This window comes from Gobius niger (assembly GCF_951799975.1).
Source record: "Gobius niger genome assembly, chromosome: 2".
Lineage (NCBI taxonomy): Eukaryota > Metazoa > Chordata > Actinopteri > Gobiiformes > Gobiidae > Gobius > Gobius niger.
In genome coordinates this window covers 36401125-36414894 of record NC_136853.1, presented here as the reverse complement: position 1 = coordinate 36414894, position 13770 = coordinate 36401125, and the positions used below count along the sequence as shown (strand labels likewise).

At 38.0% G+C, this 13770-nt stretch overlaps 1 protein-coding gene across 1 annotated transcript; it reads left to right on the top strand.

Moving 5' to 3' along the window:
* Positions 1-4291: 4291 nt before the first annotated feature.
* LOC306960121 (sodium- and chloride-dependent GABA transporter 2-like) lies at positions 4292-13346 on the top strand. The gene is made up of 14 exons (XM_079552453.1): positions 4292-4483; positions 5690-5824; positions 5922-6062; positions 7795-7882; positions 7954-8086; positions 8160-8294; positions 9362-9465; positions 10683-10807; positions 10872-10984; positions 11059-11196; positions 11612-11714; positions 12365-12465; positions 12553-12723; positions 12809-13346. Exons 1-14 carry the CDS (start codon positions 4366-4368, stop codon positions 12950-12952), a joined length of 1749 nt encoding a protein of 582 aa, XP_079408579.1. The 5' UTR covers positions 4292-4365; the 3' UTR covers positions 12953-13346.
* The last annotated feature ends 424 nt before the right edge of the window (positions 13347-13770 follow it).

Below are 13770 nucleotides of genomic sequence, written 5' to 3'. Positions count from 1 at the left end.
TTAGACGAGTTGACATGTACCTGTCTGGTCTGTGTGCGTGCCTGTGGAAGAGCGTGGTCGCTTCTAACTTCACCCAAGTTTGGAGCCATAGGAATACATTGGGAGCGGCCAAATGCTAACAACATCTTTGGTCGTTTTGCGTGACTGAGGGCACGCACAAAGACCAGACAGGTACGTATTAACTCGTCTAAGCTCAGGCATGAACATACTGTATCTCAGTCTGTGGCCTGTTCCTTTAACCTCTTAACCCCCCACATGAACTGAGCATGTTTTCTCCAGTTTGCCATTAGCCAAAACTAAAATCTTTCTAAACACATCAAAATAACGATGGAAAACGAGGATGAAAACACAACAAAACAGTGAGGAGAGACAAAAACGTGCCAGAAAAGCAACAAAAAACGCACACTAAAAAGGTAACGTGGCGAAAACACGACAAAAAGCAAGAAGAGACGACATGACAAAAAAGAAACAAAACACAACATAAATGCAGCGACAATGTGACAAAAAAGTAAACAATCATTTTTTTAGGTCAAATGAGGCGTTACACTTTTAGATTTGTGTAAAGCCAAACAGGAGAAAACTTGCTCGGTTCAGCCGGGGGGGGGGTAACAGGTAACTCCTAATAACTGTTAAGAAGTCAAATATATTTAAAATGAAAATATATTTGTGTCATCAATGTGCCACTCTTATCCCAAATAGTGAAACATTCATCTGATACATTGGCATTTTAAACATTTTAGTTTTCAATCAAAAGCCTTGGTAGGGATGACAGTAACCTAATTAATACTCAACAGGAAAAAGAAAAAAGTATGTACCCTCTGCATAAATATACTTTTATTGATTCCAGCTTTGACCCATATCCTTACCCATATACTTGTTTTCCAGTTCTTAATGCTTAATTGTAATAACCACTTATATGGACCCTTTGAGAGTGCTTTACTGAAGTATACATTTTTGTTACTCTGACTGCGCAGCTTGATCTTGTGGGGGGGTCATGACCGTCCTGGCCAGACAGGAACAGGCCCGATCCAGAGTGAACTGACTTGAGCTGCTTTTGTCTCAGAGTCCTGCCTCTGACTGGACAGAGGTGAAGAAACAGGTTCCTGGAAGTGTCCGAGTAATCTGATGTAATGACACAACTGTGCTCCTGTCAAAACGACATGACCCATTTAAGTTTTTTATATTACACCACTGCATATTTAAGTTTTTATATTACACCACTGCATATTTAAGTTTTTATATTACACCACTGCATATTTCAGTTTTTACAGTACACCACTGCATATTTCAGTTTTTACATTACACCACTGCATATTTAAGTTTTTATATTACACCACTGCATATTTAAGTTTTTATATTACACCGCTGCATATTTAAGTTTTTACATTACACCGCTGCATATTTAAGTTTTTATATTACACCGCTGCATATTTAAGTTTTTATATTACACCGCTGCATATTTAAGTTTTTACATTACACCGCTGCATATTTAAGTTTTTACATTACACCGCTGCATATTTAAGTTTTTATATTACACCACTGCATATTTAAGTTTTTATATTACACCGCTGCATATTTAAATTTTTACATTACACCACTGCATATTTAAGTTTTTAAATTACGCCACTGCATATTTAAGTTTTTACACTACGCCACTGCATATTTAAGTTTTTACACTACGCCACTGCATATTTAAGTTTTTACATTACGCCACTGCATATTTAAGTTTTTACATTACACCACTGCATATTTAAGTTTTTACATTACGCCACTGCATATTTAAGTTTTTACACTACGCCACTGCATATTTAAGTTTTTACATTACACCACTGCATATTTAAGTTTTTACATTACGCCACTGCATATTTAAGTTTTTACATTACACCACTGCATATTTAAGTTGTTATATTACACCACTGCATATTTAAGTTTTTACATTACACCACTGCATATTTAAGTTTTTATATTACACCACTGCATATTTAAGTTTTTATATTACACCACTGCATATTTAAGGTTTTACACTACACCACTGCATATTTAAGTTTTTACATTACACCACTGCATATTTAAGTTTTTACACTACGCCACTGCATATTTAAGTTTTTACATTACGCCACTGCATATTTAAGTTTTTACATTACGCCACTGCATATTTAAGTTTTTACATTACGCCACTGCATATTTAAGTTTTTACATTACACCGCTGCATATTTAAGTTTTTATATTACACCACTGCATATTTAAGTTTTTATATTACACCACTGCATATTTAAGTTTTTACATTACACCACTGCATATTTAAGTTTTTACATTACACTTCTGCATAGTGTAATTACACCACTGCATATTTAAGTTTTTACATTACACCGCTGCATATTTAAGTTTTTACATTACATCACTGCATATTTAAGTTTTTACACTACACCACTGCATATTTAAGTTTTTACATTACACCACTGCATATTTAAGTTTTTACATTACGCCACTGCATATTTAAGTTTTTACATTACGCCACTGCATATTTAAGTTTTTACATTACACCACTGCATATTTAAGTTTTTACATTACACCACTGCATATTTAAGTTTTTACATTACACCACTGCATATTTAAGTTTTTACATTACATCACTGCATATTTAAGTTTTTACATTACGCCACTGCATATTTAAGTTTTTACATTACGCCACTGCATATTTAAGTTTTTACATTACGCCACTGCATATTTAAGTTTTTACATTACGCCACTGCATATTTAAGTTTTTACATTACGCCACTGCATATTTAAGTTTTTTACATTACGCCACTGCATATTTCAGTTTTTACATTACGCCACTGCATATTTCAGTTTTTACATTACGCCACTGCATATTTCAGTTTTTACATTACGCCACTGCATATTTCAGTTTTTACATTACGCCACTGCATATTTAAGTTTTTACATTACGCCACTGCATATTTAAGTTTTTACATTACGCCACTGCATATTTAAGTTTTTACATTACGCCACTGCATATTTAAGTTTTTTACATTACGCCACTGCATATTTCAGTTTTTACATTACGCCACTGCATATTTCAGTTTTTACATTACGCCACTGCATATTTCAGTTTTTACATTACGCCACTGCATATTTCAGTTTTTACATTACGCCACTGCATATTTCAGTTTTTACATTACGCCACTGCATATTTCAGTTTTTATATTACGCCACTGCATATTTCAGTTTTTACATTACGCCACTGCATATTTAAGTTTTTATATTACACCACTGCATATTTAATATTTTATATTACGCCACTGCATATTTAAGTTTTTACATTACACCACTGCATATTTAAGTTTTTACATTACGCCACTGCATATTTAAGTTTTTACATTACGCCGCTGCATATTTATGTTTTCAAAACAATGAAATCTAGTGGTCCTGCTGTCACAAACGTATGCATGAGGGAGGGGAATGAGAAGAATTGTTCTTTTTGAAGGACCTCTAGTGTATCAGGGCAATACCACTCTTTTCTCAAGCCTTAATGTAATTGGTTTTCATATATCACTTTTTAACATTTTGGTTCTAAAATAAGAGTCCAAGTGGCGTCATTTTCTGTTCATAATATCCTTTTGTAGTAGAAGTTTCCAAAGTCATCAACAGGACTAAGTTTGAACTGAGGACACTTCAAAAGATTTAGAAACTTCCACTAGGACAGTCAACTCCTGGGCGACTGAGAGCCTCCATAGATGTGTTCTTCTAATGCAAGAGAAAGTGGTTTGTATAGATTATATTTTTAACCTGTTATCTGCCATCTTAGGGTTGTTTTCTCCATTAATGTATATCTAAGATCAGGTGGGATGGGAACTAACAGGTTAATAGGGTATTTATGTATTTGATAAGTTAGTTTTGTGTTTAATTTGCTGTATTGCGATGATACTGATTTATCCATCGGGCTTAAAAATGTAAGTTGATGGATACAGCTGTTGGTGAATTTAACATGGTACAAGTGACATCCCTTTGATGGGGTCAGGCAGAGGGGAAGACACTGGAGGTTGGCCTAAGTTTAGCATTACAAGCCCCCGCCCGTAAGAGCAGTTAAATACTAAAACCACACATTCACACATCCCCAGTGACAACTCTGACACCACAAGACGTGTAGCACTGCAATGCCAGGTACGACACGACAACTCAACTACACTCGCCTGTTTCATAGTCAGCTTCTTGAAGTCCTTTTTCATCGCATCTTCATTTAATCGTTTGCACACATTTCAATTTGTATCCTTAACTTGCTCTGCAGGAGAAATCGGCAATTCAAGCCTGTCCAATGGGTCCAGTCTCGCCAAAGGCCCACAGCCCTCGTCCTCAGAGGAGAAGATGGAGGAGAGAGGCCAGTGGAGCAACAAGATCGAGTTTCTCCTCTCCGTGGCTGGGTCCATCATCGGACTGGGCAACATGTGGCGCTTCCCCTACCTGTGCTACAAGAACGGAGGAGGTGAGTAAAAAGTACACTTGTAATTTATGATTGTAATAACTGGCTCCTGTTGTTCGTTGTATAAACAGTGCTAATCAGTGCTGGCTATTGCTGTGGAGAATGGGGATTGAAACATTTCTTGTAGATGCTTTGTTGGGCCAGTGACTGTCGTTTATGTAATCTTAACCAGCATTTTACTGTAATCTTGATCAGTACAAATAATACAGTGTTAATCCTGTTCTTCATTTGTGATTTTTCAGGAATTAATGGCCAAAAGGCAATGCTTATTTTTTGTAAACGTGAAGTGTTCATTTGGGACAGACAATGGGATTAGAACTAAAAAAAGAAGATAAAAAACATAATAAACATCACAAGGCTTTATCATTTATCTAAGCTTGGCAAACTGGTCAGACTATTGAGAGACAATAGAGAAATGGCTATATAGAGAAATGATAATAAGTAAAAAGGTATTAAATTCAATAAAAATAAAAAAATCTACTATTAATCAACTAGTAGCTTGTTGATATGTCTTGAATTGGCTTTTAAAAACAGTCACAGTATAGATATAATATCAAATCAAATCAAACTTTATTTATAATGCGCTTTTCATACCGAGAGATATCACAAAGTGCTTTACAGAGTACAACATTGAAAACAGTACGCCTGGCACAATACACAACAACACACACATTGTTCTATTTGTAAAACATTGAACTGAGTCTCATAATGAGGAGGCTTTTTGCATGTTCGGATTTGCTTGGTTAGCTGCTAAAGTGTCTCTCCACGGGGGTGATGGGTCAACATTTTTGTCAATGTGGGGTCAGGCAGCTGTTGTTGCCTTTTGCTCGCAGCATAGAGTCGGAAGTCTTTGAAATGCGGTCAACCAAACCAAAAAAAAACACACAAAAACAGGCCGAGGCACACGTTTTCAGCCAGCACACGCACACACGTTATGCAAGTATAATTTTAAGTTTCCTTGTCACTTGGTGTAAGCAAAAACAAAAAAAGGTTTACAGTATTCCTGTCTATGTAACCATTAACTAGGAACACCATCAACCACGACCTGTTCAAGTTAAAGTGTAGTCTTTTTAGATCATTTGCGAAAACTGATGAGTGCCACAGGAAAATAAACACGCAATATCTGCTTGTAGCTTTATTTCTGAATAGATGTGTTCTTGAAACATTTTTGACTGTACTTGCTCTTTTCCACTGTCCTCTTTTTCACAGGTGCGTTCCTCATCCCATACCTGATTTTCCTATTCACATGTGGAGTCCCCGTCTTCTTTCTCGAGGTGGCACTGGGTCAGTTCACCAGCGAGGGAGGCATCACCTGCTGGAGGAAAATCAGCCCTCTCTTTGAAGGTGGGGAACTTGGATAGTGTATGCACAAGCGGTAACGTCACACTGAGTTGGTAATATACTGACATTGTTTTGGGGACTGTAACCTTTGTCTCTCCAGGCCTTGGTTACGGCACCCAGGTCATTGTAACTCTCTTGAACTTCTACTACATCATTGTTTTGGCTTGGGGAATTTTCTACCTCTATTTCTCCTTCTCGTGGGACTTGCCGTGGTCTTCGTGCAACAACACGTGGAATACAGGTGAGTGGTCTATGGTGTTGTGTGTTTCTTTTACAAAAATCCTATAATCCTTTATCCCATAATCTTGGGATATCAAGCCGCAACCTAAATAAGGATTGTATTTACTATATATATCATCTGAAATGTTGTATTCTCCCCACAAATTAATGTTGCTTAAGTTAAAGTGCACATGACAGGTTTTAATGCTTTTGAGGAGGATTACATCAGTTGCATAATTATCCTTTTATTTCAGTGAAGCAGCAATTTTCATGAAGAGATGTTGGGCAGAAAAGTTATTTTTATTAGAATTTTTAAGCTACTAGCAGGAAGTGACACAGATAAAGGTAAAGTTCCGTAGCACTTCTCATTGGCCTAACATGGGAACCTCTGGGTACCTCACGATTCGATACGATACACCAGCCATTGACTGTAGGTTAAATGCTTTAATATATATATATATATATATATATATATCTAATGGAGCAAAGACTTTCATTCTTCCTTTCAAAATATATATATATTTTCCAATGTACTTGTTTTGTAGACAAGCTTTGGGAGCCCACCTGTAGTGCCTCTGACGCCCACCAGGGGGCGCCGGACCCCACTTTGGGAACTGCTGCGATACATGATACATGGCTCACGATAACGATAATGCCACGATACGCCGATACTGCGATAATCAATATATTGCCCAAATTTATTTTGACATACTACATATTATTATTAATCATTCATTTGTTTCCATGTGCATTGTACATCGGTTATTAATATGCATGACATCATCAAAAGTATCGATATCGGAATAAAAAGTATCGGTATCGTCCCGCAAATGATCGCGATATATCGAAAAATCGATGTATTGTCTGTCACACTCCTAGTCGACACGGCAACAGTTTAAAATAGTTTACCTTCTTCTATGTCACTTCCTGTCTGTGTCTAATGAGGAAGTGAAACTATAAACATCCCAAAAATGGCCAAATTAAGAAAGTCGGGTATGATCTTCTGCGAAATCTTAAATATAATCGTGTTAACTAGGTTTTAGCAAAAATGTAGCAAAAACTTTAATCATTAAAGGCAAACTGCGTAACATTTTGGACTATACTGTTACCATGAGTACAAAACATGCTCCTAATGACCAGCTCGACACAGAAAATGCTGTTACTGCAGTGGGTAATCAAAGAATGGACTTGGAAGGGAACCTAATTCTGCTGACTGGAGACGAGCTGGAGACGTACCCACTCCCGGTAAAGTTACGTCATGTCCTAGGAGAGCTGAGCCGCTCACAGCAAAATCATACATTTGTTTGAGGTATTTTTCGATGCTGAAAATATCATAAAATAAAAGCTTGTATTTCAGTTTTATTTTGGGGGTAAAATTCTACACGGTGTGGCTTTAAATAAACCTGTAGAGCTGAAATTATGACCCAAAAAACAATGATGTTTACAGATTGAGATGTTTCTACGCCTTTATATTGAATGGAAAGGCTGTAGAGCACTTTTCTGGCCTCAGTGTTGCTGATTTGCTGGACGTCTCTACTCGCTCATCATGCTTCCTTCACACTTAACTGTCATGTTTAATAAAGTCTATTCGGAAAACAAAAAATCTCTCAAAAAGAAGAAAAATCCAACCGCAAGGGGTCACATACTTAAAATACTTACAAGCTCCAAGGTTTGTTGTCCGACAGTTTTACCAACAATGCATGTTTTGTACGTGTTTTCACTGATTAAAGCCGCTTCGTACTATGTCGTTGTAGAAAACTGTGTGGAGTTCCAGAGAAGAAACGCATCAGCCAATCAGGCTCTCAACATCAACATCACGTCTCCTGTCATTGAATTTTGGGAGTGAGTTTTTATCGAGGAGATATTTGATCATGTTAGTTCTTGAGTCTGACAGGCGTTGTGTGTTTGCGCAGGAGGCGAGCGCTGAGGATTTCCCCGGGCCTCGACCACATGGGCTCTCTCAACTGGGACTTGGCTCTGTGTCTGCTTGTGGCCTGGATCATGTGCTACTTCTGCATCTGGAAAGGGGTCAAATCTACGGGCAAAGTATGTCTGCCCAGGTGTTCGAAGCTCTTACAACAAAAGTCTTTGACCAAATAAGAACATATCATTCTCACAGGTCGTCTACTTCACTGCCACATTCCCGTATTTGATGCTGATAGTGCTGCTAATCAGAGGGCTCACTCTACCGGGAGCTGCAATCGGGATAAAATTCTACCTCTATCCAGACTTGGGACGACTGGCTGACCCGCAGGTACCACGGTTCCACCTTTGTTGTCATTTAGTCGAGCTTTGATGTTTGTTTAGAATCGTGGACGTCAAAGCAGGATTGGGCCAGCTATATGTAGGTAGTTCTTAGTTTATGTGCTTTTAAGGCGAGACACTGCAGGTGAATAGGGAAAAAATGTATATTTAGAGATATCAATTTGAAACTGCTGCTCTAGATTACTGGCATAAATGTGAGAGAAAAAAATACATTGCAAGTTTTCTGTCATTTTATCTTTTCATATAAGAACGAGGTGTTTTATTTAAATTTTCCATCTTTTCGGCGACAAAATCTGAATAATGGATAGAGCTACATTCAAATTTATGGTTTCATTTTATTGATGAATGAGTTACCAAGACTTTTTCAGAGGGGATTTTGGATATCTTGTATCTTGTATATCTTAAAATAAGCTGTTTTTTAGTGGAAAAATTAGTACAAATTTAATATTCGCCTAAAAAATCCCTCTGAAAAAATCTTCCAAATATTGTTCAGTCCAAGGTTGGAAAATCTGAAGTCTTTAGGTCCGACTGACGTGGACATAGTGTCGCCACAATGACAGAAAAATGTGTTTTGATAAAAAGGCCCTTGAAATTGCATTGTCCCATATAAGTCTATGGGGGAAAATTGAATCAGCGCAATATTTAAACATGTTATTGTGAAGATTAGTCATATTTCCTGTTTCCGGGTGAAAGCTTGTATGTTCAGAGACCAATTTGGCCCAAAACCTGAAAACTGAAAAAATTGAGTTTTGCCTGTAGTGTCTCCCCTTAAAGTTAGAAGCAGAAATAAGAGTCTAGCACGAGGCCAGACGCTCACTCGCACTGTACAAATAATCACAAGTTGACCGCCCACAGTTGGCCACGGGTTACTGACAGTCTGGTACATTGTGCAAACTCAGCTTATAGATTAACCAGTGCTCCATTGTACTTGCCTCATCAAGTCAATCATTAGCATTTTCATGTAGCACGTGGGTTTGATTTTCGTGTAAACACTAAAAGGCATGTTTGTCGGGCACGTGCTTGATTTTGAGTGACTCATTTGACATTGTGTTTCAGGTGTGGATGGACGCTGGCACTCAGATCTTTTTCTCTTATGCCATTTGTCTGGGATCTCTGACCGCACTGGGCAGCTACAACAAATATAACAATAACTGTTACAGGTACATGTTGGGATAGTCTTGTCCTTTTCACATGTTTTTCACATTTAAAGGAACAGTCTCTCAGGCTTTCATCATGTCAGATGAATCAAATCAAAAATCAAATCAGATTTATTTATATAGCCCATTTTAAAACGACTGTTGACCAAAGTGCTTCACAAAAGGTCTACAGTACCAACATATAAAACAATACATATATACAAAGCAAAGCACTAACAGCTCAGATTCTGGCCATGTGTGTGACAGTGTCTTAAATTTTCAGGATTTTTGACATAGGGCCTCATTTCCTAGTTATCCAGAGTGTAGTTGATTTCTGGAGAGATTTTTTTTTAATTCATGCAGTCCTCATATTTGAAGAGTTTAGTGGTGCTAGGCTTGTGCTAGGCTAGCGCATGTCTATGGTAACTAGTAGCCTGCATTAAAAACCTCTTCAAAATCATCAGGTAGTCCTCCAAACGTTGCCATATCTGATTTGTAGAAAGCTCTTTTGTGAATTCAACATGTAGTAATTCTGACCGCAGGTAAACAAACTATTGTAGATCCGGCAACCTAGCAGATCACTCCGCCGCTGCGTAGCTATAACCAGGAAGCTGATGCTACTCTTTTAAATGCAAAATGGTTATATTTCAAAAAATAATTCAGTCAACTCATTTATATTGGTAGTCTGGTGTTATAATTGTTTTGCCGCAGGTGCACTGTGCTTGGGTCTGACTGTTTTTAACCCTCGTGTCGCCTTCGCGGGTCTTTTTGACCCGCTGTCATGTTCCGGGCATTTGGATGCAAGGTGACCCAAGGGGGCGCCCTTCCAACCTTCTCAGTGTAAATGTGAATTGACTTTCTTCAGAGTTAGACTTTAGGTCAGACACCATGAGTGACAGTAACATGACGCTAAATACAGTGAGCTCTAAAAGACCCGCGAAGGCAACACGAAGGTTAATGTAGGCTACTAGTTACCACAGACATGCGCTAGCCTAGCACTAGCTTAGCACCACTAAACTCTTCAAATATAAGGACCGCATGAATTAGAAGAAGAAAAAAAAAACAGAAATCAACAACACTCTGGATAACTAGGAATTGAGGCCCTGTGTCAAAAATCCTGATATATCCCTTTAAGCAGGGTTTTAAAATGGTCAAGCGTCTGTGCAACTCAAATGTGGAGAGCTGAACACGGCTCATATGTGCTTTTCTGTGATTAATTCAGTACATGTTTTGTGTTTCAGAGATTGCTTGTCTCTGTGCTGCCTGAACAGTGGAACTAGTTTTGTAGCAGGTTTTGCCATCTTCTCAATCCTGGGGTTCATGTCTTATGAACAAAATGTGCCCATTTCTGAGGTGGCAGAGTCTGGTGAGTTGACTGTGCAGAATTTGTTTTTGTTTATTTATGATCTAATCTGTGGGACTGTGTGTAGGCCCAGGCTTGGCCTTCATTGCTTATCCACGAGCGGTGACTATGATGCCTTTCTCTCCGCTGTGGGCAACTCTGTTCTTCGTCATGATTGTGTTTTTGGGACTTGACAGCCAGGTAGCGATGAACCTTTTAACAGATATAATCAGATTAGTGCTCAGTTTTGATCTTTTACTCATGTCTCCTGTCAGTTTGTGTGCGTGGAGAGTCTGGTGACGGCCATTGTAGACATGTATCCAGCCGTGTTTCGGCGCAAAAACCGCAGAGAGATTTTCCTGTTGTTTGTAATGCTCATCTCTTTCTGCATGGGCCTCATTATGATGATGGAGGTAACACACATAACAATATACTGTATTTCACTGTCTTTTTAGCACATAGTAATCAAAATGGTATAATAATCTTTACATGTGCAAATACATTCATACACTTCTTTTGCACCTGATAATTTGTTTTTAAGCATAAACATAGTTGACATAGTTTCACCTCTGCACAGCGGGATGCTTGAGCGCTCTGCAGAGGTGTCAACAAGCCCTCAGTTTGTAAGTACAAGCAAGTCTTGTTGTGTACTGTGTTGACATTCAGCGCTCAGATTGTTAAACTTCTTCCCCACTTCTATTAAAAATCTTTGTAAGGGTCTTTTGAGTTTTATATCCTGCACACATTAAGTGAGTGTAATGAAACAATACATTAAAGTTTGGATTCTTAATTCATGTATCAATTAAAACACTATTATTTTCCTTTTAGGGCGGCATGTATGTGTTCCAGCTCTTCGATTATTATGCAGCCAGTGGAATGTGCCTCCTCTTCATGTCCATCTTTGAGACGGTGTGCATTGCATGGGCCTATGGTAAGATTTACAAGTTTGTATTGTTGTATTTAATGTAAGAATCTCTCTTTGAATACAAGATGACCACAAGAGGGCAGTGCTGAAACTGTGAAAGATAAACAGTGTGATTTCTTTGGTACTATGGAAGTTGTTATCTTCTCAAATGTTGTTCATGTGTAGTATAAAGCTTTTTCAGTTCATCCAGGGTTTCCGCAGGGAATAAAATATATATATATATACTTCTAAACTCATCTCTGTGATAAATTGGGATTTAGATATGTATTTGGAAAGTTGGGAAATAGTTTGGGGCACAAGTTTAAACTTAAAAAAGAGTTAAAGGGCATTTAAAGGTCATTAAAATGAATTGAATATCTAAATGTCTTTTAAAACATTTACATTGATTGATGAGTTTCTCAAAAACAGAAAAAATATGATCCAAAATGCATTAGCTTACATGTTTTGCTTTCTTTTTTTTTAGTCAGCTCAACATACTACAGATTTAAAAAATAAAAAATGTTTTATCTGGGCGTGAAAAATGAAAAAAATGTTTAAAAAAAACAAAACAAAAACAAACATTGCATTTTACTTGCTGCTGCTTGTCATTCAGCTCCGAGACTGTTTTTCAAAAAGGAGAAATGCTGCAGTGCTCAGTGATCCTGCTGTGGTTTCAGGTGCTGATCGGTTTTATGACAACATCGAGGATATGATCGGGTACCGCCCCGGGCCTTACATCAAGTACTGCTGGCTGTTTTTAACTCCTGCCACCTGCATCGTAAGTTCCAAACAAGACGATCACGTTGGCAGATCCGTGTGTGTGTGTATACGAAGTGAAAGCACCTTCTCATGCTTTGACTTGCAGGGTACTTTTGCGTTCTCTCTGATCAAGTACACCCCTCTGAAGTACAATAACGAGTATGTGTACCCGTGGTGGGGCTACGTCATTGGCTGGCTGCTCGCTCTCTCCTCCATGATCTGCATCCCTCTGTGGATGGTCTATAAGATCAGCACCACGCAGGGCACTTTTAGAGAGGTGAGTCCTCTTTTAATTCTATCACAGAGAACTATTGCAGCATATTAGCTCTTTATAATACATCCATTTTTCTCTCTTTCTCCAGCGAGTCCAGCTGCTCATCACCCCGTCCGATGATTTGCCCAAAACCAAAAGGGAACAGGAGAGGTTACAGGTCATCTTTGCTCCAGAGGACATTGTAGCTAAGAATGGCTACCTTCCTGTGTCAGAGGGGGACTCCGACTTGTAAAGTGTTCTGTTTTTGTTATGCATTGTATTTAAGTGCATGTCCAACACAATTCTGATCAAATTGTTCATTTCAAAATTGACTGTGAGAGCATTGAGGCAACAAGATATATAAATATGTACATACAGAGGAATGCTTTCACAACAATAGTTTCAGTTTAGCCAAGATGATGTAAGGCAACCTGCAACTGCAATTGTGTTAATGTTGTTTCAAGGACAAATGCCACATGAGCAAGAAATGATTTTTATCATTACGAAGTGTCTTCTTTTGGTTCTTTTTGCGCAGTGGTGCGTTTTGACTAGTTAGAGATATGTGTGTTATAAAGTTTTTGTACATTATTAAGTTTGTTTCATTGTAAAACATAATAATTAAAGAGTTTTTAGGTTGTAGATTTAGCATTATAAATTACCTTTGTCTTAAGAATGTTTTAAATAAACTGTACATTCATTGTGTTGTGTCATTGTGAAACCTTTGCTACAGAGGAGTGACCATGCTGTGTCCTTTAACACTTTATGTCATTATGGTGACATTCTGTGAGCGTCTTTGTAACAAAAACTGTTTGTATTGTTTATCATTTGATGACACACTGTTTATTTGTGTCTGTTATAAAACCAGCAGTGTCTGCAGGCACTGGGTTATGAATCATATTAAAAATCAGACCCCTAATAATAATAACCACGGGCATGAACACCTGAACACCTCACAGTGGCTCAAGTGCAGCCCATTTAGGATTTCACATCAAGTGCTGGTCCGTGTTTTTGGCTTCATCTGCAAAAGCTGCCACTCGTGCTGTTTCTGAAAAACCTTTTATGGTGATGTCA

Bases quoted from the DNA above. Each gene is read 5' to 3' on its own strand.
- LOC306960121 (XM_079552453.1), top strand. From the start codon at position 4,366: ATGGAGGAGAGAGGCCAGTGGAGCAACAAGATCGAGTTTCTCCTCTCC. The intron at 5,825-5,921 runs GTGGGGAACTTG...TTGTCTCTCCAG, and splicing joins AATCAGCCCTCTCTTTGAAG to GCCTTGGTTACGGCACCCAG. The intron at 12,466-12,552 runs GTAAGTTCCAAA...TTTGACTTGCAG, and splicing joins TAACTCCTGCCACCTGCATC to GGTACTTTTGCGTTCTCTCT.